General features: G+C 32.7%; 1 protein-coding gene across 1 annotated transcript in view; it reads right to left on the minus strand.

Annotated features, from left to right (window-relative positions):
- Positions 1–4,419: 4,419 nt before the first annotated feature.
- LOC142339278 (uncharacterized) overlaps positions 4,420–25,088 on the minus strand; it is a 36,825-nt gene continuing 16,156 nt past the window's right edge. Inside the window, exons 4-5 of the mRNA XM_075389184.1 lie at positions 23,029–23,331; positions 4,420–5,837 (exon numbers count right to left, since the gene is read on the minus strand). Coding sequence (XP_075245299.1) covers positions 4,835–5,837; positions 23,029–23,331 — 1,306 coding nt within the window. The 3' untranslated portion in view covers positions 4,420–4,834. The remainder of the gene's footprint in view (positions 5,838–23,028; positions 23,332–25,088) is intronic.

The following is a 25,088-nucleotide window of genomic DNA, read 5'->3' on the forward strand; positions in this document are numbered from 1 at the left end:
ATGCAAACGAAGACTTTTATTGTTTTTAGTGATCACCTTAAAATTTAATTGATTGAGGGGACATCGTTTTCGTGCATAATTTTTCGTGCAAATTTTGCCTATATTTGTCGTTCTTTTTGTAGTCGTATGACGTATTCTGGATAATGAAAGGCCTCAGTTGCTCTCTATTGGGATATGAAAGACTCTCTCAATGATTTCCTTTGATGCGTAATGTTTCTAATCAGTTCGAATTTTAAAAAAAGCAATGTTTCAGTAAACTTTTGCCGCTTTTGCTCATTTCTAGACGACTTGTTGCCAAGTCGCCTTGAGGAAAAGTCCCAAATTGTGTTCCAAAAAGCACCGGTTAATCTTCTTAGTTTAAATTTTATCTGACGCCCTTTTGATTTTGGTTTTAGTGGTTGGCAAAAAATGGACAAAGAGTTTTGGTCGTAATTAATATTTGTAACTATTTGATTTTTATTGCCGTCTTTTCTAGTAGTCTTATTATGGTAGCCACAGGTCTCATAGACCCTCTAGAGTAGATTGTTCTATTCTTTTAGTAGTTTGTCGAACGATATGTTGATATGTTAATTTTTTTTATCTCTTCCTCATTTGGTAGACAATTAAGTGAAAAATGTAGATGAGCGGGGTCGGAACTTAATGGGCGAACACACATTACCGATCCTCCTTGTTTATCTACATATTCAAGCCTAAGTTTTGTTTCTTTTTCCTATCTTCAACATCTGTTACCAAGAAAATAAAGAAATGAGCAATCCATCTAGCGATTATTGCTTCTATTTCATAACCATTTAACTCTAATGAAATCGATTAACCAATCAGAATCGAGTACTTATCAACGTTTAAATTAGCATAAAATCCGTTCTTTTTAGCGTAGAAAGCTCGGAAAAAGTGCAAATAACCTAATTTTAAGTGAACCTACTTATAAACTAAATCAATTGCGCTCTTTTCAGTCTATTTTTTTCGGTTTTGTAAATATATTGAAGACCGATCTTACACGAAGACCTAGCAAAAAACACTGGTAGATTTGCCGTTTTGATGTCTTTGAGTTTGCCTTGAAATTTAACACTGAACAGTTAGTTGCCTTATCGGGCCTTATCGTTGTGAATTCTTCAAATAAGAGGAAAAACTTGTCCATGATTTGAATTATTGTGAGCTGGATGCAGAATGTTCAATGGTTTGAAACAACTGTTTGAAACAAACATGAGCATGTAGTTTCCGAGTCAGAGTAAAGCAATACAATTTATTTTCGAACTCCTTCGTTGTTTATTTTCTCTGTTGCAAAAAAAGATGGTTTGAGTGATAAGTTTTCACGTGATCAAAGTTTTCGATATTGAAAAACGCATGTAGCCAAGTCTTGAGTGCAGAAATTGGGCGGCATATTTTTTATTTTATTCGATCTAATTTTGGTTTGGTTGAGAGTTAGTGTAGTAGGAGACGTGAAAAACTTTCTGACAAAGCGATGCCCTAACAACAGTTATTAATCATAATTGAGAAGAAAAACTTTTTCTGATTTTTCTCTCTATACTTTGCCTATTTAACCATATTGTCAAATGGACTAATAAATGTAATAAATGTTTCCCCACGTAATTAGAAATTCATTCAGTGGGTAAGCAGTTCGTCAGTATCAGGTAATTTTTACGAATTGCTCAATGCAGAATTAAGCTTCAAAATAAAATTTAACTTTTCAAATACGTTTTCTCAAATCCCTCAGTTAAAAGTGATAATTCCACAATCTAAATGATCTAAACCTTGGTTTGACTTATAAGTAGAAATTCAAAATAAACGAGACTTTAAAACGGCAACGATTTATTAGGATCAGCTATTTGCTCAAATTAAATTTTTCAGCTTTCCGAAATCTCATGGCAGCTATGCTCTTCATTTGAACTTTCGAGCCAACTGAAGCCTTTTCAATATCAGTTGTCGGGATTTTCAGAACAAAATACGACATCAAAATTTCCAAAGAAAAATAAAAGTTGGAAACTGTTCTCGAAGTCATCCTCTTTTCGGATTTCCTGTGGATTGTGACTGCCCTTAATAGTCGAAGATAAAATGACATATTGTTTGATGTTTAGTTAATTTTCAGGATTTTGGAGGGTTTTTTGTCCTGTCTCATCTTTAAAAGTATCAGAATTAAAAATGGTTCATATCCCTGATGTTTGATTAAAAACCTCAGATCTTGCATACTGACAAAAATTTTTGTTAGCATTGGTTACTTCCTTTATAAGGCTCTTACAAGACGGCTCGTGTGAGACTTTGTAGCCCAGAATGCTTTAACATACGTCTCCAGTTTGTCAAAATAGTTGTTTGTTCTGACAGGAAATGCTCTCTGACTCTACTATTAGTTTTCCAAAGCTCAGATTGAAGCTGTTTTTCGGGAGCAAATTCGTCTATTATTTTCTCGAATATGATAGCTCAAAGACCAAGAACGCACATTTTGATTTCTTTTACGGGATATAGAACCACATTCATTGCGCGTGATTTTTTATTATAATGCAGCTTTTCACAGAAAATAGAGGCAAGATCAATTAGTTGCAGAAAAGAGCTTAAATAAACTAAATTTACTAATATATTTACGCTCCTTTGTAAAATTTCTCCTTTGAAAAAAAATTCAATTCGGGTTGAATCAAAATTTTTCAATAAACTGGTTCCAAATGAGAAGAAGAAATCAAGATAGAGAGTTGAAGATTATGTCAAGTTTTGTCGTTTTAGCAAAAGAAAAATTTCAAGCTAAATTTAATTCATTGTTACGACCAGTAGCTCGCAGTAATTTAAAAAAAGGTTTTTGATTTCATGAAATACAATGAGTGATTTCCAAAACTGATTTTTGTTTTATGAGAAAAGAAGAAGAATGACCGTGTCCGGACAAAACAGTCCCAGACAAAACAGTCCCAGACAAAATAGTCCCGAATAAATATCGAAATAACTGTAAAGTAATCTAGAAACAATTAACAACCATAATCTATGAGTTAATTTTCTGAATGCTTTGTTTTTAATTGATATGAACGAGGATTACACCAAAAATTGTTTCAAAAAACATATTTTGGCTAAAACTATGTTGTAATCAGCTTAATATTTGTTCAATGAATTGCAATTATATGAATAACTTAAGTGTTTCCTGTGTTAATTGGTGTGCATATGTTTAACTCTGTTTAGTTCGGACTATTTTGTCTGGGACTCTTTTGCTTCTTTGGGACTGTTTTGTCTGGGACTGTTTTATCTGGGAATATTTTGCTATTCGGGACTGTTTTGTCCGGTACTGTTTTGTCTGGGAATGTTTTGTCTGTTCACCAGAATAACACCTCTAGAATTTACGCTACATCCAAATGCTAATGAGGATCAGGCAAAATTGACACTGCGAGCATCAGATCAGATCATTAAATGAATTTAAATCACTGATGCAAGGAGTTTATAAAGCGTCTTTATTCTCTTCTCAAGTGGTTGAGTTTGTTGTTCTTGTTTTGTCACGTTTTGTTTTGTTCCCTGAAGAAAAAAACTGTATTTTAACATCAAACAATCCATTTCAAATTAAGCGCCAAAGTTGAGCGTAAATTTGCTCAGTGTCTTTTCCCCGTTCTCTCGAAAAAGGAATATCTCGTTTTCTGACAAATCAAAAAAGTGAAATTATCTACGCGGTCCAATTTAGTTTTAAAAGTAGTTTAAGAGTAGAACATAAAAGAAAAGATTTTATGTTTTTTTTCTCCAAAAGATGATGACGTCTCTTCGAAACTTTTGGATTCCAATGTTTTATGAAACTTTTCGTTAATGACTATTTCGGCAACCAGTTCAACTACAAAAACTTAGAAATATAAAATAAATGCAATCAAGACGGGAGAAAATCGTGAACATTAAAAAAAATTTTTTCTCGAGTTTTTGTCTTTCGAATACTTGTTTTTAGAAATTTTACTATGAAATTTTCGCCTTGTTTTTGTTTTTTTATAATTCAATTTTTTTGCATTTAAATTTAAATATCTTGTATCTGCATATCTTTGCATATAAATTTAAATATCATTTCTTGTGTAAACCGTTTTCTACTGAGAATTAAACAGCAATATATAATTTTACAGTTTCATAAAAATCGTTGTATTTTTATTAAGTTTTATGTTAGATTTGCTGCATTATAAACGTAGTCAAAACCGACTGCTCCAAATAAATCGCTTCCTATTGTTTACTGATAACTAGACTTCTTTTGTTTTATATTGTTGAGCTAAACATATGCATAGGTCCCGACTTCGACTTCCCTTTGTTCATCCATGTTTCCAGATCGTGCGATTTTGATCACACGAAGCCGCCTGCTGGATTCAATTGGGTCCGGTTTTATGGATTTTTGGCTGGGGTACAGACGTTCTAGAAGCTTTGAACACTTAAATGTATAAAAATTGTGTCCTTTATCCACCTCACTTTTATAGTTGTACGAACTCATCGTCTGAAATAGAATTTTCTACATGAGTCAGTCTATAATCAAATCTATCAAAAATGAATTATTCTGTTTATTACGTCAGTATAATAATCAAAAGTATCTTCCGACTAGATAAACGTGTTTATTTCTTTTCAACAGTGTCGGAAAATAGCTTTATAGGTATCAAAACAAGGCCAAATGTTAGCATCTTCTATATTTAAAATAATTGGCAATCTGGTTAATTAACTATATGTCTGAGCATACATTTGATGTTGATAGATTTGTATTAATGCATATTAAAATCATCTGATTATTAACAGAAACTTCTGGTAGAATTCATTTTCTGTACATCAAGCAGAATTTTGCAACAGTTGAGTGGTTCGTGACGCAAGTTGGGATCAATTCCGTTGCTTGTTGATGTTTCCCTGATAAAATTTACTATTCGTTGGTGAGAGTGGTATATTTCATTTGGTTCATCTGTCGTTTGGTGACGATGAACAGTCCAAGTGCTACAACCCCAAACACGCACCCCACTGCGAACAGTCCGAGGGAGAGTGTGTCCGAGAGAAGGTTGTAGGAAGCGCGTGGTTCCTCCTTGACAAAGTTCATCTTATCTCTTGCTGGCAGAACAATTGCCTTGCTCACCACTCTCGACCTGCTCAACTTTGAAAGAAGACCTGCATTTCCTGAAAGTGCTCGACGAGCCCTTCGACCTGCACCACAACCAATATCAAAAATAGTGGCCGCACAATCTGTGGAGGAGCTGTCTAAACTATCGCATGCATTTACATCACAGTGTACGTACATGGTTTGTCCATAACTGTCTCTGTCGTTCATTTCGGGTACAGAATCGTTTTGGTACCGGAAGGCGTCTACTTGGAAGGCATCGGTGTATGACCCGTCATTATCAAAGCTGCCATCGCACAGTGCTAGTACTGTGTCATCATCTTTTGCGCTCATAGTGAACAAGTCGTATACATTGTAAGTGGGATCGGGACTGGATGTTGCCCAGCAGTGGGTGGTGCTAAGTCGGATGTTCTTGTGCCAGGTTGTCTCAATGGAGGTTCGGAAGCAGACAGGTTCAGTGACGTACACAACAGCTTGTTCGTTGCCAGTTCCGTCCCCACAGTCAATCCGGTCCATGGCAAACGTGAGGGAGCTCTCATCGTGCGCATCCAGTGCATTTGGGGAGCTGGGCTGGTACGCAGAAGTGACAGTTCCATCTGGGTTGTAGTTGCACTGGATGTCAGCCATGAAACATCTCTCGCGGGTGATGATAACTCCACTGTCGTTCTTTTCAACCCTCTGGTTGTTCCCAGTTGTAAAGAATGAGCCCCTGCCGTCATATCTCTTCACTGTAAGTCTGTACTGAATGTAGTACCCGTCGCCACCCCCATCCGATTCCATTTTAATGTTGTTCAGAGCAATGCAACCACTCATGCTAAAATGATGCAATAATCATGAGTAATATAAACTTCTAAGCTGTACAATATCGCTGAGGAACATATCTTTTCTAGCGAAGAACAATGGACTAGTTTTTTGTTCAGTTTAGGTTATATCTGCCGTTATTTAGACTTTGTTATTAGGTTTTTCCTACAGATAGACATCGAGTTTTGAATGTTATTAATGTTTGTTGTTGTTATTTGATTTTGTAGTTCGTCTTGTCTTGTATTTTTTTAAGGAAAAAATTTCCTCGGCCTAAAGCGGCATTTTTAAAGTCTACTAAGTGATTTGAGTTGGACGCAATCTTTTATTCATACACTAGTTATTTTCAAAAAATAACTGAATTTTTAAAACTTTTCTATCCCTTCCTCATTTGGTACACAATTAAGCCGAAATGTGGATGATCAGGATCGGAGCATAATGAGCAAACGCACATTACCAAGCCTCATTGTTTTATTATCTATGAAATGAGATCAATGGTTCCCCACTTTTTGACTGGTTAGCTATGTGACCGGAGAATGCGAAATCGCAGGACAATTTCTGCGATACATTTAGAAAAGTCATTGTTTATCGATTCCAATGGCCTATAAATTTACGATCGTGGATATAGAATAGTTCATTCTGGAAGACTTCAAACATTAAATGCTTTTCAGAAAATTTGGTCAAAAGTACTTCGTCAAATTATTTTTTATCGTTTATCAATCAACTCCAACTAGTTCATAGTGATCAGGTCTAAATATTTATAGTGGGCTCAATTTATACAATGGGCTGGTTTTTCTCTTTCTCCGAACATGCATGGTGATTCTCTATTGCATGCTCCAAAACACGTGTTTTCCTTATGTGGTTCTACTGAGAAGAAAACATGGTCCAATGAGCGTCATGTTTTGACATAATTGCAAGTTTTGCGCGGGAATGTGTTACAAAGCAGGTAAAACTTGGTGCACTTCAACGGTTTTTTTGTACCCACCCTTTTAAAACAAATCTGTTGCTCCCATTATAAGATTACAGGGAGTCCAATGATAAAGCAGTTCTAATGAACAATTTTTTAGGTCGCTTCTCAAAAAATTGTGCGAAATTAATTTCTACCCCATTCTATTTTTGGGCTCGAATATCTAAATATATTATCTATAAAACTATAAATATCCCCTTTTCTTCCAAATTGAAATTGACTCAAACGTGTAGAAAGATAACTATGTTAACTCACTCATGAAGGCTATCGTAGCTCGTGAAAAATTTTGTATAACATTATATTAAATTTTCTGTTTACTTTACAAAACAGAAAAAAAGTTTTTTCTTCATGTGAAATTGATCACAAATATTGTGGCTTTGATTCCGTTTTCTCGGAAAATCTCCTCTGTGACTGTGAATTGAAGATAACTGAAGGTGGAGCATGCAATAGAGAATCACTATGCATGTTCGGAGAAAGAGAAAAACCAGCCCATTGTATAAATTGAGCCCACTATAAATATTTAGACCTGATCACTATGAACTAGTTGGAGTTGATTGATAAACGATAAAAAATAATTTGACGAAGTACTTTTGACCAAATTTTCTGAAAAGCATTTAATGTTTGAAGTCTTCCAGAATGAACTATCCTATATCCACGATCGTAAATTTATAGGCCATTGGAATCGATAAACAATGATTTTCTAAATGTATCGCAGAAATTGTCCTGCGATTTCGCATTCTCCGGTCACATAGCTAACCAGTCAAAAAGTGGGGAACCATTGATCTCATTTCATAGATAATAAAACAATGAGGCTTGGTAATGTGCGTTTGCTCATTATGCTCCGATCCTGATCATCCAAATTTCGGCTTAATTGTGTACCAAATGAGGCAGGGATAGAAAAGTTTTAAAATTTCAATTATTTTTCGAAAATAACTAGTGTATGAATAAAAGATTGCGTCCAACTCAAATCACTTAGTAGACTTTAAAAATGCCGCTTTAGGCCGAGGAAACTTTTTTCCTTAAAAAATACAAGACAAGACGAACTACAAAATCAAATAACAACAACAAACATTAATAACATTCAAAACTCGATGTCTATCTGTAGGAAAAACCTAATAACAAAGTCTAAATAACGGCAGATATAGCCTAAACTGAACAAAAAAACTAGTTCATTTTTCTTCGCCAGAAAAGAATTGGAACGATTCTTTGACAAGGCTCTGAAAAGAAGAAAACAGAAAACAACGAATGTGGCTAACTTAAAAATTACGCTCATATTTTTTGAAAGCAATTGGTTCTAAAGTAATGAATAGACTTACATATGAACTGCAATCATTAAATACGTTTGTAATACGATCATTTATAATTTATAACCCCATAAGATAAGACTTCGGTATCTGTCAGTATTAAAATTTTTTCATACGGCTACAAAAAAAATAAGTACAGAAAAAAACAAATCAATTTTTCGAGAAAATGGCTTCGTAGCCGTTGAAACATTAATCCTCTCCCTAAGAAGATTAATATTTGATTGAGCAGTTTTTGATTGCCATTATGCTGATATGTCAGCACTCATTAGTGAGACTAGGTAACAAGTAGAAAGGATACGAGCAAAGTTAAGAACAATATTTTGCGTTTTTTTCGAAAACAATTAATTTAAAGGTAATCAGAATCATTAGATATGCATTGAAGTAAACAATTAGGTCCTTTTATTCTCCTAACGAGAACCATGGAGACATTTTTGATCAAAATATGTCGTACCTTGACCAATAAAAAACGTCAAATACAGATAAAAACAGAAAAAATAGAAACAGTTTTTTTTCGAAAAACGAGTTTTGAAGCCGTTTAAACAATTAAAACTATGTTGATTTCGCCTACATCGTCCATTGTTTTAATCAGTTTTTAATTTTGCATTTGTTTCATGCCCGCAAAGTGATATATCACATTTAATTATTGAGACTAGGTAGCAAATAGACAAAAAAGGTCAGATGATGAAGAATTTCAAAAAAAAATCTTTTACATTTCTTGAAGAAGTTATGTTTAAAATCTTGGGAACCATCAGATAACAAATAAAAGCAGTAAGTAGGTTGGTATGTTCCTCCATAACAATAATCTGTACCCCTTAGACCTCTTTTTAATCAGAAACTCGCATACGACTGCAAGAAGAAAACAGTCAAAGACAAAAATTGAACTAAATTCCATTATAGTCTTCTAGAAAACGGTGCGGTGTCGAAGCTGTTAAAACCTATAAAACCTTAATCTATACCATTAAGAAATATGAGTATGATTGTGCCTATTTTTTTAAAACCCCAATAGGCTAGGTTGAAAAGTGCCATATAGGTCTCAATAATGTGATAATGTGACAAAACCAGAAAAAAAGAACTTGACAAATGGTCAAATGTCCAAAAATCAAACTTTTTTTGTGAAGCTATTAGTTTCGAAGCCATAAAACAATTACTTGAAACGTAAGGTCGCAATGACATTATAATTCAATTATCCTTGCTTATTTTGAAAACAAATGTGTTCAAGTCAAAACGACAAAAAGGTTTCGACTAAACATTTTAAGTGCAATTGTTCATGAAAGCAGTTGTTGATGAAGCCAACTGGGCATGTCAATAGTTAGCCTTCATATGAATTGTTCTGCTAAGTAATGAACATAAAAAATCGATAATTTTCTAGAAAAAAGACAACCACCGATTATAATCCGGATTATTTTTGGATTTCAGAACTCCACGATCGAACCAAAACTAGCCTTGCTAATACTATTTGCACATAACGAACATGCAATTGTTCCCAGTTTAATGGATATAGATAATTTGGCAAAAATTTCATATATGAATGAAAAATGATGTTGTTTGTGTAATTATTGAGATATATTAGCGAAAAACCGGCAAAAATGCTATCCCAGAAAACTTTCAAAATGAGCGGAGAGGTAAATTAGCCCTCTTTTGGGTTGTATCAACAATTGTATCAGCAGTTTTTAAGTGTTCACATCAAGCAATTTTAAGCAAAGTTGACTAAAATTTTTTTTCCTGCAATTTTTGATGAAAAAAGCTGATTGTTTGCAAACAAGTAGCAAAAATTTTAGCCAAGGAATAGATGAAAAATTTCATCGACACTCTGTTATCTTTAGAGAACAAACCAACAACACTTTTTTAAACAGTTTTGACATGTTTTCACAAAACTGACAAAACATAGGCAAAAATTCCGGAAGATGCAAATAAAAACAACGGAATCGCTTCTATTATTCATAAAATTTTAAACTTCGTTAACTCCCTGAAAAAAGCGAAAATCAAAACATTTTCATAATTCCTTTTTCTACGCTGGACGGCCTTTCTAATGATACTACTCACAGCTCTCTGCGATGATTATATCGATCGGACAAAATTGACTCAAACGTGTAGAAAGATAACTATGTTAACTCACTCATGAAGGCTATCGTAGCTCGTGAAAAATTTTGTATAACAATATATTAAATTTTCTGTTTACTTTACAAAACAGAAAAAAAGTTTTTTCTTCATGTGAAATTGATCACAAATATTGTGGCTTTGCCTCCGTTTTCTCGGAAAATCTCCTCTGTGACTGTGAATTGAAGATAACTGAAGGTGGAGCATGCAATAGAGAATCACTATGCATGTTCTGAGAAATAGAAAAACCAGCCCATTGTATAAATTGAGCCCACTATAAATAGTTAGACCTGATCACTATGAACTAATTGGAGTTGATTGATAAACGATAAAAAATAATTTGACGAAGTACTTTTGACCAAATTTTCTGAAAAGCATTTAATGTTTGAAGCCTTCCAGAATGAACTATCCTATATCCAAGATCGTAAATTTATAGGCCATTGGAATCGATAAACAATGGCTTTTCTAAATGTATCGCAGAAATTGTCCTGCGCTTTCGCATTCTCCGGTCACATAGCTAACCGGTCAAAAAGTGGGGAACCATTAATCTCATTTCATAGATAATAAAACAATGAGGCTTGGTAATGTGCGTTTGCTCATTATGCTCCGATCCTGATCATCCAAATTTCGGCCTAATTGTGTACCAAATGAGGCAGGGATAGAAAAGCTTTAAAAAATCAATTATTTTTCGAAAATAACTAGTGTATGAATAAAAGATTCCGTCTAACTCAAATCACTTAGTAGACTTTAAAAATGCCGCTTTAGGCCGAGGAAACTTTTTTCCTTAAAAAATACCAGACAAGACGAACTACAAAATCAAATAACAACAACAAACATTAATAACATTCAAAACTCGATGTCTATCTGTAGGAAAAACCTAATAACAAAGTCTAAATAACGGCAGATATAGCCTAAACTAAACAAAGAAACTAGTTCATTTTTCTTCGCCAGAAAAGAATTGGAACGATTCTTTGACAAGGCTCTGAAAAGAAGAAAACAGAAAACAACGAATGTGGCTAACTTAAAAATTACGCTCATATTTTTTGAAAGCAATTGGTTCTAAAGTAATGAATAGACTTACATATGAACTGCAATCATTAAATACGTTTGTAATACGATCATTTATAATTTATAACCCCATAAGATAAGACTTCGGTATCTGTCAGTATTAAAATTTTTTCATACGGCTACAAAAAAAATAAGTACAGAAAAAAACAAATCAATTTTTCGAGAAAATGGCTTCGTAGCCGTTGAAACATTAATCCTCTCCCTAAGAAGATTAATGTTTGATTGAGCAGTTTTTGATTGCCATTATGCTGATATGTCACCACTCATTAGTGAGACTAGGTAACAAGTAGAAAGGATACGAGCAAAGTTAAGAACAATATTTTGCGTTTTTTTCGAAAACAATTAATTTAAAGGTAAACAGAATCATTAGATATGCATTGATGTAAACAATTAGGTCCTTTTATTCTCCTAACGAGAACCATGGCGACATTTTTGATCAAAATATGTCGTACCTTGACCAATAAAAAACGTCAAATACAGATAAAAACAGAAAAAATAGAAACAGTTTTTTTTCGAAAAACGAGTTTTGAAGCCGTTTAAACAATTAAAACTATGTTGATTTCGCCTACATCGTCCATTGTTTTAATCAGTATTTAATTTTGCATTTGTTTCATGCCCGCAAAGTGATATATCACATTTAATTATTGAGACTAGGTAGCAAATAGACAAAAAAGGTCAGATGATGAAGAATTTCAAAAAAAATCTTTTACATTTCTTGAAGAAGTTATGTTTAAAATCTTGGGAACCATCAGATAACAAATAAAAGCAGTAAGTAGGTTGGTATGTTCCTCCATAACAATAATCTGTACCCCTTAGACCTCTTTTTAATCAGAAACTCGCATACGACTGCAAGAAGAAAACAGTCAAAGACAAAAATTGAACTAAATTCCATTATAGTCTTCTAGAAAACGGTGTCGAAGCCGTTAAAACATTTGAAAACCTTAATCTATACCATTAAGAAATATGAGTATGATTGTCTCTATTTTTTTAAAACCCCAATAGGCTAGGTTGAAAAGTGCCATATAGGTCTCAATAATGTGATAATGTGACAAAACCAGAAAAAAAGAACTTGACAAATGGTCAAATGTCCAAAAATCAAACTTTTTTGTGAAGCTAGTAGTTTCGAAGCCATAAAACAATTACTTGAAACGTGAGGTCGCAATGACATTAAAATTCAATTATCCTTGCTTATTTTGAAAACAAATGTGTTCAAGTCAAAACGACAAAAAGCTTTCGACTAAAAATTTTAAGAGCAATTGTTCATGAAAGCAGTTGTTGATGAAGCCAACTGGGCATGTCAATAGTTAGCCTTCATATGAATTGTTCTGCTAAGTAATGAACATATAAAAATCGATAATTTTCTAGAAAAAAGACAACCACCGATTACAATCCGGATTATTTTTGGATTTCAGAACTCCACGATCGAACCAAAACTAGCCTTGCTAGTACTATTTGCACATAACGAACATGCAATTGTTCCCAGTTTAATGGATATAGATAATTTGGCAAAAATTTCATACATGAATGAAAAATGATGTTGTTTGTGTAATTATTGAGATATATTAGCGAAAAACCGGCAAAAAAGCTATCCCAGAAAACTTTCAAAATCAGCGGAGAGGTAAATTAGCCCTCTTTTGGGTTGTATCAACAATTGTATCAGCAGTTTTTAAGTGTTCACATCAAGCAATTTTAAGCAAAGTTGACTAAAATTTTTTTTCCTGCAATTTTTGATGAAAAAGGCTGATTGTTTGCAAACAAGTAGCAAAAATTTTAGCCAAGGAATAGATGAAAAATTTCATCGACACTCTGTTATCTTTAGAGAACAAACCAACAACACTTTTTTAAACAGTTTTGACATTTTTTATAAAATTTTAAACTTCGTTAACTCCCTGAAAAAAGCGAAAATCAAAACATTTTCATAATTCCTTTTTCTACGCTGGACGGCCTTTCTAATGATACTACTCACAGCTCTCTGCGATGAATATATCGATCGGACAAAATTGACTCAAACGTGTAGAAAGATAACTATGTTAACTCACTCATGAAGGCTATCGTAGCTCGTGAAAAATTTTGTATAACAATATATTAAATTTTCTGTTTACTTTACAAAACAGAAAAAAAATTTTTTTCTTCTTGTGAAATTGATCACAAATATTGTGGCTTTGCCTCCGTTTTCTTGGAAAATCTCCACTGTGACTGTGAATTGAAGATAACTGAAGATAATTTTTCATCTGGAACTTTCTCCCTAATTTTACGAAATCTTTGTTTGCAATTTTTGCGAGGAGTTGAATTTTTTTACAATGAGTAGATGACGCAACCAAATGGCTCTTAGCTGAACGAAAAATGTTACTCGCCCAACTAGAGGGGAGCGCTTGCTTCAATATCACCCAATGAGAGAGGAGTATTTATAAAGCGATTTGTACATTGTACAGCGATCAGTAATTGAACATACTAAAACTGGTCATTATTCCCAGCTAATTGAAATCCGTTTCTAATTAAGTTAAGAACCAGAAAAATTGCGCAGTAAAATATTGTAAAAAATATTAATAGTAATGGACATGCAAAAGAGACAACGTTTTGTTTCGGCTATTTTTGACGTTTTTTTCGGCTATTTTTGACGTTTTTTCGGCCATTTTTGACGTTTTTTTGGCTATTTTTGACGTTTGTCGCAGCAATTTTTGACGTTTTCTCAGTTAATTTTGACGTTTTTTCGGCTATTTTTGAAGGTAATTTTGGCTATTTTTGGCGTTTTTTTCGGCCAAGACTTGCATTTATACTGACAAGTGTAAAAAGTGACATGATCATAGCTCTGAATCAGTACTGATATAAGACTTGAAATTTGACGTGCCTAGTACTGATATTGACTTGCCGTTAATCCGGGTGGCTTCCGCTATAACGTTATCTAATCAATCTCTGTACTGAAATCGAATTCTGATCTGCCTCATATGGTCACATATTGTTCCTGTACTGTTCACATACAAGAGAAGGTCCACAAAAGTGTGCAAACTTTTATTTTTGCAGGACAAATTATTTGTTTGCAGAAGAAAATCACTAGGAAGTAATCGCCCTTCTTAACAAACTAATGCTGAGTCCATGCAACAAGACCGCATTTGTACAAACAGCTTTATGAATTAGACACTACAGAAGAAAAAACAGAATATGAACTAAACAGATGAAAAATCTGACTGATGTTGTTTCTTGTCTACTCCGTAAAAATTCTTGTCTACATTCGCTGTAAAAATTGTAAGCTGCTGTAAAAAATGGAGAAGATGAAGTGTTCTTTAAAAAGTTTCCTTTCACAACTTTTTTTGTTTTGCATGATTTTTGAAGAAACGTTATCGCAAAATAAATAAATTGCTCGGATGTTTTCCGTTTGTGCCCCCATCTTAGTGGATGCATTTTATTTGCGCCCCCATTCGCACGTGCCATATTTTTCGTAATGATTTGCTGTGCAATGACACGTGCTCTGTAACTGGGGGTGCATATCGTACTGGGGAGCACAAACGGAAACGATACAAATGTTCTATTTCCAATCTCCCTATTTTTATAGGGGTAAATTTATTGTTCACAAAGCTCAGAAATAAATCCTGAGCCTAAACAGAAGATTTCTAAGACTTCCTGCAATTTTTGCAGAACATCAACAAATTACGACCATTCTTTCTTTTTTTCAATATTAGTGAATTCGTTCCTTGAAATAGCGTCAAAGCTATAAATTATTGTGTTGATTTCTTGGTTGGCATAGTTTACTTTTCCACAAACTTTATTTTCTTTATTAGTTTTCAAAAATTCTTAACAAAAATTATCTCAAATGTTGGGACATAGACGCACCAATGAAAAACTTTGATAACTTCACAAAACAATGGAACAAAAATAAATGATTGGTTTCACAATTTTTCAGCACATACGAGTAACTAAAAAAATGTAACAAATATGAGACGGAATAAGAGTTATTGAGATAAAAAGTTGGCAAAAGTTGAAAAATTTCTCATTAAAACTTTAAATTGAAAATTAATCGCAAAACAATGAGCAATTTTTGCAGACATTTTGTGTCATCGATGCAGACGGAAAACTCAAATTTCAAATTATGAATTGATAATAAAGTACACAAAACTGAATGAAACTTCGAAAAGAATAAGTTTTGAAGAAAAGCTGAAATTGATTCAAAAATGGAAGGACTGGCAAGAAAGCAAATTGGAAAGATTGTTTCACCGAACATTAATTATACTTCTCTCAAGTTTGTGAAACAACGTTACAGTTAAACTGCGTAAATTTTCATATTGCTAATAAACGCTGAACTTACCTGAAGTCAACGATTTTAAAATTTTTCAACTGGAAATTTATCAATTGGAAAACAATAAATTTAATTTTAGCAGAAAATTTTCCCTTATAGTATATATTTAATAATGCTGTTTTTGTCCAACTTTTTGGTAATTAAGTTATTTGGAAAATCTTTTCCTGAGTTGTGTAACCAAATGTTTAGACAACCTATTGTCACGTACAGCATTCAAGTTGGAAAAAAATGCAGGATATAGAACTCTCCCCCTCCTCAGTATTTTCCTATACTTTTTTAGTCGGCCGACTTTATTGGGAGAGGAACTGTATTCTCGACTGGGTTGTCCTTTTTGTTCAATCAAAATTCGCCGGTCGATATTTTCATCGTACAGAGTCGTGAGTGGTATCCTTAGAAAGCTTTTCAATCGTAAAATTTCCAATTAAAAACAGGGGTATAATGCGCTTTTTACGGTTTTAGGTTTTGTGAACTTTAGCCTCGCTTACGTTGTTGTATTCACTTTTTTTTAATTTTTACTGAAAATTGATCAATTTTGCTAAAATTTTGATGAAATTGTCAATGAAAGTGTTTGTGGTTTTACTTTCAAAGATAAAAATGAAATACTGGATTGTTTGAACTGATTTTTCCGACTATAATTATGCTTCTTTAGCCACATTTGTTCAAATTGGCGGGTAGCGCAGACATAGAAACTGCTGACAAAATCCTCACTTATTCAATTGAGGGCTGTTTGTGACTTCGACTCTTAGGGAAAATTTTTGAAACTAATAATTCGGCGACTTTTTGCTTATTATAATCAAAGTTAATAAAAGTGTTTAAAATGTTTCGAATATACTGCGCAACTATCTGGAATATTTACGTTTTCGAAAAACCGCACAGCGATAGCATGGCGACTTTTATTCTCATTCCTGATTTAGAAAATGATTTTAGGATTTTGTTTTGGCTCATTACTTTTTAAAATATTTCTATATTTTTATTACCAATTACAGGCAGGCAACTTTTCTTTTAAAGTTTGAAATTATGAGAGATCTTATGTATGTTTAGTTGAGGCCCAATGATAAGCAATTATACTTTTTTAGTTAAGCTCACGGTCTTTATTTGCTCCGGTAAAAAGTTTCCTTAAACTTTACATGAGTTCTCATTTTTCGCGCTTTTGTTGACTTTTTGTAGTCTCATGACTGAGTCCAATAAATCAAAGGACGACCTCACTATCACGGGAGCTATTAATGGAACTATCTAATGATTGCAGACTAAGACCTAGTTTTTTCGATATAACTCAACAGTTATCCAAAAAAGATCCTTTACTTTTGGTGTATTGAATTTTTGTCAAATTAGATATTTCGCTATCCTTTTGAACAATTACGCAGATATAAATCAAACAGTTTATTTTTCGAGTTGAAAGTGAATGTTTGTTATCAATTTTGTTTTGTTTTGTTTTTGCGGAAAACTTATTTATGTTTTGGTCTTTGCCATATTTTATCTTACTTCTGTCGCCCTGCCGCGTAGAATCAGAAAAGACAGAGAGAGAGAGAGAGAGAAAGAAAGAGATAGAGGGAAAGATATATTTCGCATCCTCCTTCAATTGAATTACAATATAGTCATCCTTGTTGTTTTGTAGTTTAAGTAATGTCTCTATTAATTTCGATACGACCAGTTTCCGTAACTTTTATCTGACTTTTTGTAAATTTCCGCGTTTTTGAGCTTTTATGCTGTCTTCGCACATTGTTACTGCAAGAACAAGTAACGTATCATGTTAGAGTCGTTAAACTAACATGAGATTGATTAAATTTTAGGTTTTTAGGGAAAATCTTATGATATTAACGACGTGGACACCGCTTTCTCTTAAAAATTAACCGACTTTTCTATGCCTGTTGCTGTTTTTTCAGTCTCAATACTCTATGTTAACTGACAGGTCTCATCTTTTTTATCTTTGAAGGTATAGGTGAACCTATTTAACATTTTTATTTGATAAAATAATGGTTTCCATGGCTTTGAAATTAGTTGTTTTCAAAAAGTAAAAACGTAATTTTTACGTTTGTCACTTTTTTGTCCACCAGTTAATTTTTTCTCGAATAGACAGGACCCACCTTTCTGATTAATTTTAAGTGAACATGGTCAATTTAGGGTTTATTTAAGGCTATTTTGACTTTTCTTTTAATTTTTCAAATAGACAATGACTTTTGGTTGTAATTAATCTTTGTTCTTATTTGGTTTTGTCGTCTGTCTTGTTTTCTAGTCCTGCTTATATTCGGAGCCTTATGCTATTCTAGATTATGACGAGTTATCTGGCTTTCTGTGGATCAATATTTGAAGCTTTATATTCATATAGTTTCATGGCTTATAGTTTTTGCGACTTTGAAAATAATTATTTAAAAAAGTAAAAAAGTGTTTTTTAACTTTGCCCCTTTTTATAATATTTGCATATCAGAATGTTTCTAATCAAAATTCAATTATAAATAAATCAAATTTACGTTCAATAAAGGGTCATTGAAAATGGACTTTATTTTCAGTGAAATGCTTTAACAATTTTATTTGCTTCAACACTTTATTTGCGTAACATTGTTTTTTTTGAATTTTTTCATTTTTTGTGCCTGTATTCAATATCATTTTGATGTCTTTTGACACTATCTCAATAATTACAGCTCCACTAATGCCTCACTAATGACAAGTTTTTTAAATTTAGTTTTTTAAGTTGAAAGTTTATGATTGTTATTGTCTATGTTTATGATTATTAAATCAAATTTACGTTCAAAAGAGGGTCAATGACAATGGTTTTTATTTTCTGTGAAATGCCTTAACAATTTTATTTGCTTGAATACTTTATTTGCGTAACATTTTTCATGAAAATTCTCATATTTTGTGCTTGTATTCAATATTATTTTGATGTCTTTTGACATTATCTCAATAATGACAGCACCACTAATTCCTCACTAATGAAAAGTTTTTTAAATTTTGTTTTTTTTTAGTTGAAAGTTTATGATTGCTATTGTCTATGTTTATGACTGTTAAATGGTTGTTAAATCAAATGATTGTTTATGATTGTTAAATCTGATTTACGTTCAAAAGAGGGTCAATAAAAATGAACTTTATTTTCATTGAAACGCTTTAACAATTTTATTTGCTTCAATACTTTATTTGCGTAACATTGTTTTTCTGTAATTTTTCGTTTTTTGTGCCTGTATGCAATATTATTTTGTTGTCTTTTGACATTATCTCACTAATGACAGATTTTTTAACTTTATTTTTTTTTGGTTGAAAGCTTATGATTGTTATTGTCTTTGTTTATTTGAGCTATGATAACAATTTCTTAACTTTTTTAACCTTGCAGTGTAGTCTCAGCGAAGAGAGTTTGTATTCTTTTCAATGGAATTATAGTGGAGTCCTCATTGCCGATTTATTTTTTATTAATGATTTTTTTAGCGTTTTCAAAACTGCAATCCGATTTTTGGATAATTTCGCAATTTTAGGGTTTTGACACATGCTATAGGGTTTTTATGCTATAGTTGAAAAAGGATGCGGTTGATTCTATCTAAAGTTTTTGATAAAAAGATTATGATTTTGACCGCTTGACCACCGTTTTCTCACACAATTTAACTGACTTTTTGATGTCTTTATGTGGGGTTCTTTTTTAGTCTTTTAACTCATTAAGTTTATTCACATATCTCTTTGTTTGTTTTGGAGTTTTGGGGTGTAATTGGAGCTATTTTATTCGTTTATCTTTTTTTGATAGCCATTTGTTTTCATGTTTTTGAAATTAGTTGCTTTCAAAAAAAGAAAACGATTTTTTTAGCGTTGTCCTTTTTTGTCTACTTGCTAATTGTTCTCAATATAGACAGGTTTAACATCTTTTCCGATAAAGTTTAAATGTGTTTTTAGTTAAGGTTTTATTTGGCGCTTTTTTGAACTTGATTTTTAAGTTTTTATTAAATAGATATACATAATAGAAATACGCAATTAACCGTTGTTCTTGTTTGATTTTGTTATTTGTGTTTTTAGTCTTGATATTGGCAGGTGTCATCGGCTTTCTAATGAAGCGTTATTTAGTTCGCTTAGTGCTATGAATTCAAACAAATTTCGTACATATATATATATATATATAAATCAATTATTTCCGAATAATGAATGAATTTTTAAAAGTTTTCAACCTCTTCATCATTTAGTGGGCAATTATGTCAAAAAGATGGATGAGTGCGCTCAAATTATTACGTGCGAACGCACTTTATTGGGTTTTTTTACCAACAAATTATGAAAAGATTTGTAAAATGAAAACTGCTGATAAGTTGTTTCAAATAAAAAAAAACTCCCGAACTATCCTCTCACAAAACCAAAACAAACAGTATAAAAATTTAATTCCATTACAATCTGGTATGTAGGTATATTGATACTATTTAAATTTACTAAAGAAAATAAGATTATTAAACTATACCAGGTGTTCTGCTTTTTGTTTCATTTTATTTACTTCTGCTTATTCAAAAATGTGAAAACTCTTCGGCACAAACTTCTTTTCATTGAAGGATAAAAATTTTGATTCCGGAAATACTTTTTGATTCCAGAAACATGAACAAGATAAGATGTTTTAGTTGCTTTTACAACAAAAAATTGATGAAATTTGACGAAAAATGCAGTTTTATAGTTTTTCGAAATAAAGTTCCCACAAATACAATATACAAATCCAAAATCGCAGAAACTCTTTTTAGTTTTTTGCAAAACTTAGGCCAAAATAAGAAGTCGGCCAAATGCTTTTACAAAATTCTGTCAAAAATGCGAAACCAGACAAGATAAAAAATACGAATGATTACAAAATGTCTTTACTTCGACAAGAGGAGAGAAGTTTAAGTAAAAAGGTCCGCTTTTGCCGATTATTCACTTTGTCATTGTAAGCAAAAAACAATTAAAGGAGAGCACGGGCCGATGTGTTAACGCTAAAAACGCAAAAGTATGTAAGACTGGAGGTGAGTGCGTAGAATTTATGTAAGATATACGCTTGAGGCATTGAAAAAAGCATTGCCGTTTCTAAGCGTATATCGTACATAATATTGTGCTGGAAAAACTGCGTTGAACTTAGCGTAGATCATACATATTTTTTTTCTTTCTAAACGTAGTTCTCGCACAATTTTTGTGAATTTAGAGTCGTTCAAAGTTCAAAGTTTTGCTCTCTTAATCACAGATCTTACAAGATTTTGTGTTGAATTTAGCGTTGATCTTAAACAATTTTGTGCTTCTAAGCGTATATATTACAACATTTTGCGTTTATAAACGTAGATCTTATACAATTAGCGTTGATCGTACATGTTTTGTGCGGAATCTAGTGTTGATCGTACATGTTTTGTGTGGAATCTAATGTTGATCTTACATAACTTTGCCTTTCCATGCGTAGATTTTACGTAATTTTGTTTTGAATATAGCGTTGATCTTATCTAAATTTGTGCTGAATTTAGTGTTGATCTTTCGTAAACTTGAATTGAAGAGTGAATGAGGCGACACTGATACAGGAAGTCAGTAGTTCGAGTCTGACAAACAAAGGTCAAAGCAATGAGTTTATATATGATCAACGGTAAATTCAAGGCAAAATTATGCAAAGACTATGTATAGAAACACAAAGTTGTGTAAAATCTACGCTTAGAAATGCAAAATGAAGTAAGATCTACGCTTCGAAACGCAAAATTCAACTCATTCACCGCAAAATTTTAAAAATAAAATGCGGTGAATTTTTTAAATTTTCAGCGCTAGTTACTTCTTGAATTACATAATTTTTCAAAAATGACATGGCCCTGGAAGCAACGTACAAAATCACGCTGTACAAGCTTTTTTAATCAATAGCATTAGTTTTTAAGTTGCTTGACACAAACAGTCAAGAGTAAAGACTTTATAAACATACAAATTATTGCATTTTTTTCTCAAAAATTTTTTTCTCCATAATTCATTAATCCTACATCGTTCCCACCTACGCTCGGAAATGGTCTTTTGCCTCTATGAAACTCTATATAAGGTCTCTGGATTCAACGTCTACTTTGGTATGTCTTCTCCAAGAAGTGCAATAGCGGCCATCATTACCTTTGATTTAACGGGAAAAAAATCTTTTTTTAAAACGAAAAACCTTCGTTCTGAGAAATTGCAGGAAATTGGGCTACCTTAATGTAAGTTAATTGGTTGTCACAAAAACTAGCTATCCTTTCTGATGTCATTTGTAGGCAAAAATGGACCGTTTTTGGCTTTTGGCTTATTTCTGGCTCAGAATTCAATCATTTGCAAAATCATTATTGATAGAAGAGAGAACTGTTTTCCGAAAACAGTAATATAAAAGTCAACCTAAGTGTCCTGGAAAAATAAAGGTCGGGAAAAATAGAAAGCTTGAAATTTTTTTACGACAATTCTTTTTCAAGAAATTAGAAACTTGCAGATGTCTGTTGAGCGATTGGTTCAGTTTCTTCCAAGCATTTTTAATGGCACAATTTTTTATTGCTCCACAAAAGATTTTGATCCATCTAAATTGGCTGAACAAACAATTTAGGATCGTGTAAAGGTCCTAACTCATTTCAAGAAGTGTAGTAAAGAAGAAAACCATTCCTTAATCACCCACTGCATACAAAAACTATAGCTCCGAAGGGAAAATCCAATTAAAATACTGTAAGCCATGCGGACTTTCTATTGAAACCACACAAAACTTATCTGTGTAATAAATTTTATCTGTCAGCTAAAATTAGCTGAACAAAGATAGCTCTGCGTACGAAACTCCCCTTTTAGGTATGGTCGGAACAAAACTAATAACTTTTAGCGACATTAAAAATTGTGCCTAAAGGCAGAGTTAAACATAGTTATGTTAATTTGCAGCATCATAACCGTGCCGATGTTCAAGCTTTAAAAACGTTAAAATGCTTCAAATTAGAGGCAAATGCGTTAATTTCATGTAAGATCTTACATAAAATCTTACATAACATCGCCATTTTATTCGCTGACCTTTCGTTATTAGACGTTTTCAAATGTCGATCTGACATAAGTTCACCCTTTTCACCGCACCGTAAGAAAACTGCGGCTATTTTTCAAATTCTTCAGCGCTTGTAAACGTTGTTCTTTCATATTTTTTTTTCAGAACCTGCTCACATTGTGTAACAAGCGTGATCTAGCTGCTGATTTCTTTATTTTGTCCAACGTTCTTTTTTGAGAGTCGAAAAATGTTTGAATTTAAGTATATGCGGAATTAGCATCTATTGGGGCACTTGGATAAGAATGGTTGAACTCATATGCAGTCCAAGATGGTATTGCAAATATATTCCTTTATTCTTTTATATTGATATGGTAATTAATTGAACCGTTTTGCGAGTTGAACGGCTGTTGAGCGATTCAGTAAACTAATTTAATTATCAAAAATAACCACGAGGTTAATAAACAGTTAAATAAAATTATTGTCTTTCAAATATATCATATTGTACTATTATGGTACCATCTGAATTCAAACTCTAATTCTAATCTGTACAAGACTTACTTGCCGCTGAAACTGAAAAAACCGTGATAAGAAGTGTCTCCAAAAACTCTCTCATTGAACATGCACTCGGCAAGTCCATTCTCGCCAAACTGAAGTGGCGCTGCTGTTTGTTGGAAGACAGCGTCGTAGCTTACCCACACCCCTATCCCGTCAAGACCGCATTCTACTGTGACCCCACACGCGCTCACAGTCGCTGAACTGTATGTTGAGTAGCAGGCGGTGTCATTGTCGGCAATAAAAGTGTAGCCGTGTGGGCACTCGAAGGTGTTACTTACTGATGATGCACCATCACATTCCACTTGCCTGTAATACAATCACAATTTCACAACTCACATCAGCACGGGTTGTCTGTCATACTAACTTCTCTGATTTCATTTAAAGTCATAAATAATTCTGAGTTATCATACAAGGTCAAAAAGGATTCTGGGTAATCATAAAAGGTCATAAATGATTATATATATATATATATATATATATATATATATATATATATATATATATATATCATATAAAAGGTCAAATGGTTCCGATAATCATGAAAGGAGCGTGTCTCAGGTCAATCAAAATTAGAAAACTTAGAAGACTAAGTTTTACACATCATCTATTGGGCTCATTGAACTCTCAGAAAATATCAATTGTAAGCTGCTAGAAATTAGTTTGCAACTAATTAGTTTTAAGTTCATAAGAAGATCGAGAAAATCACGATCTAGGTAGAGACAAAACAGCAAAAATGTGCTACCGTTAATATAAAAACTGTACTTCGCAATTATTTTTTTAACAAATCAATTTTTTTATGTTTTTTTTGTTTCAATCAGTGAGCTTCAGAATAAATTCTGTAAAAAAATTATGCGCTCCAGAAGCGAAAAACTGGAATATCAAACATAGGACAAGATTACTGACAATAAATTAAGGTTCATGGCTTACAAAGGTCAGAGAACACTTTCTTGTTGGTCTTATATTTAGTCCAAAAAATCAATCTGCAAAAATTAAGCATCGTTTTTCTACATAAAATCTCGAAGTCCTTACGTTCCCTCCTAATATTACATAGTTGTCATAAAAAGCGTAAAAGAAAAAAGTTATAATTCATTGGGAGACTGCGAAAAGAAGCTGGGTGACATGCGTGCCCACATAAGTGAACAGGCAAAAAATCCCAGACAAAACATTCCCATACAAAGTAGTCCCAAGAAAGCAGATAAAACAGTCCCGGAAAAAATACTCCTACTAAATATACAGATAAAAAATGTTCACACCAATTAACAAAGAAAAGCTTTAAGTTATTCATATGATTGTAATTCATTGAACAATTATTAAGCTAATTACAACATAATTTTTGCCAAATAATTGTATTCTGAAACAAGTTTTTGTTTAACCCTAATTCATATCAATTAAAAACAATGTATTCAGAAACTTAACTCATGGATTATATATGTTAATTTATTGTAGATTATATTTACATCTGTTTTGGTATTTATTTGGGACTAATTTGTCGGCTTTTGTCTGACTAATTTGTATAGGACTGTTTCTGTCCGGGAATTTTTTGCAATTTGGACTGCTTTGTTTGGGACTGATTTGTCCTGACACGACCCACATAATGTTCTAAACTTTCGCATCCATTATTGGTGCTTATAATTCGTTATCAAAAGTTAGATCGATATCTTTTCCTGAGTAATGAAACCTTAAAGTCTTTTTTAAATTTGGGAAATTAATTCTCCGAACTCTAAAAATGCACTTTAAAACTATAACAGGTGAATACCAATAAAATTTGTTCTTTTTCTGGAAAAGAGATGACATAAATGTATCAGTGTTTTGCGCTCCCATCTTAAAACAATTTGAAGCCAAACTTGGATTCAGAAAAGCGCATTCTTTACGTTTTTTGTTGAAATATAAACATGCTTATAGTGGAACTGCTGTAACTGCTATCACTTAAAGCTCATTCCTTAGTTAGTCGAAAATTATGTTCACCAGAAAACAACGAGCAATATGAAACACTCATAAGCACTTTCCGGCCAACTATTTCAACAGGATTTTTGATTTTAACCTAAAAGATTCAAGAAAATTGA

Source organism: Convolutriloba macropyga, chromosome 5 (assembly GCF_964194025.1).
Source record: "Convolutriloba macropyga chromosome 5, txConMacr16.3, whole genome shotgun sequence".
Lineage (NCBI taxonomy): Eukaryota > Metazoa > Xenacoelomorpha > Acoela > Convolutidae > Convolutriloba > Convolutriloba macropyga.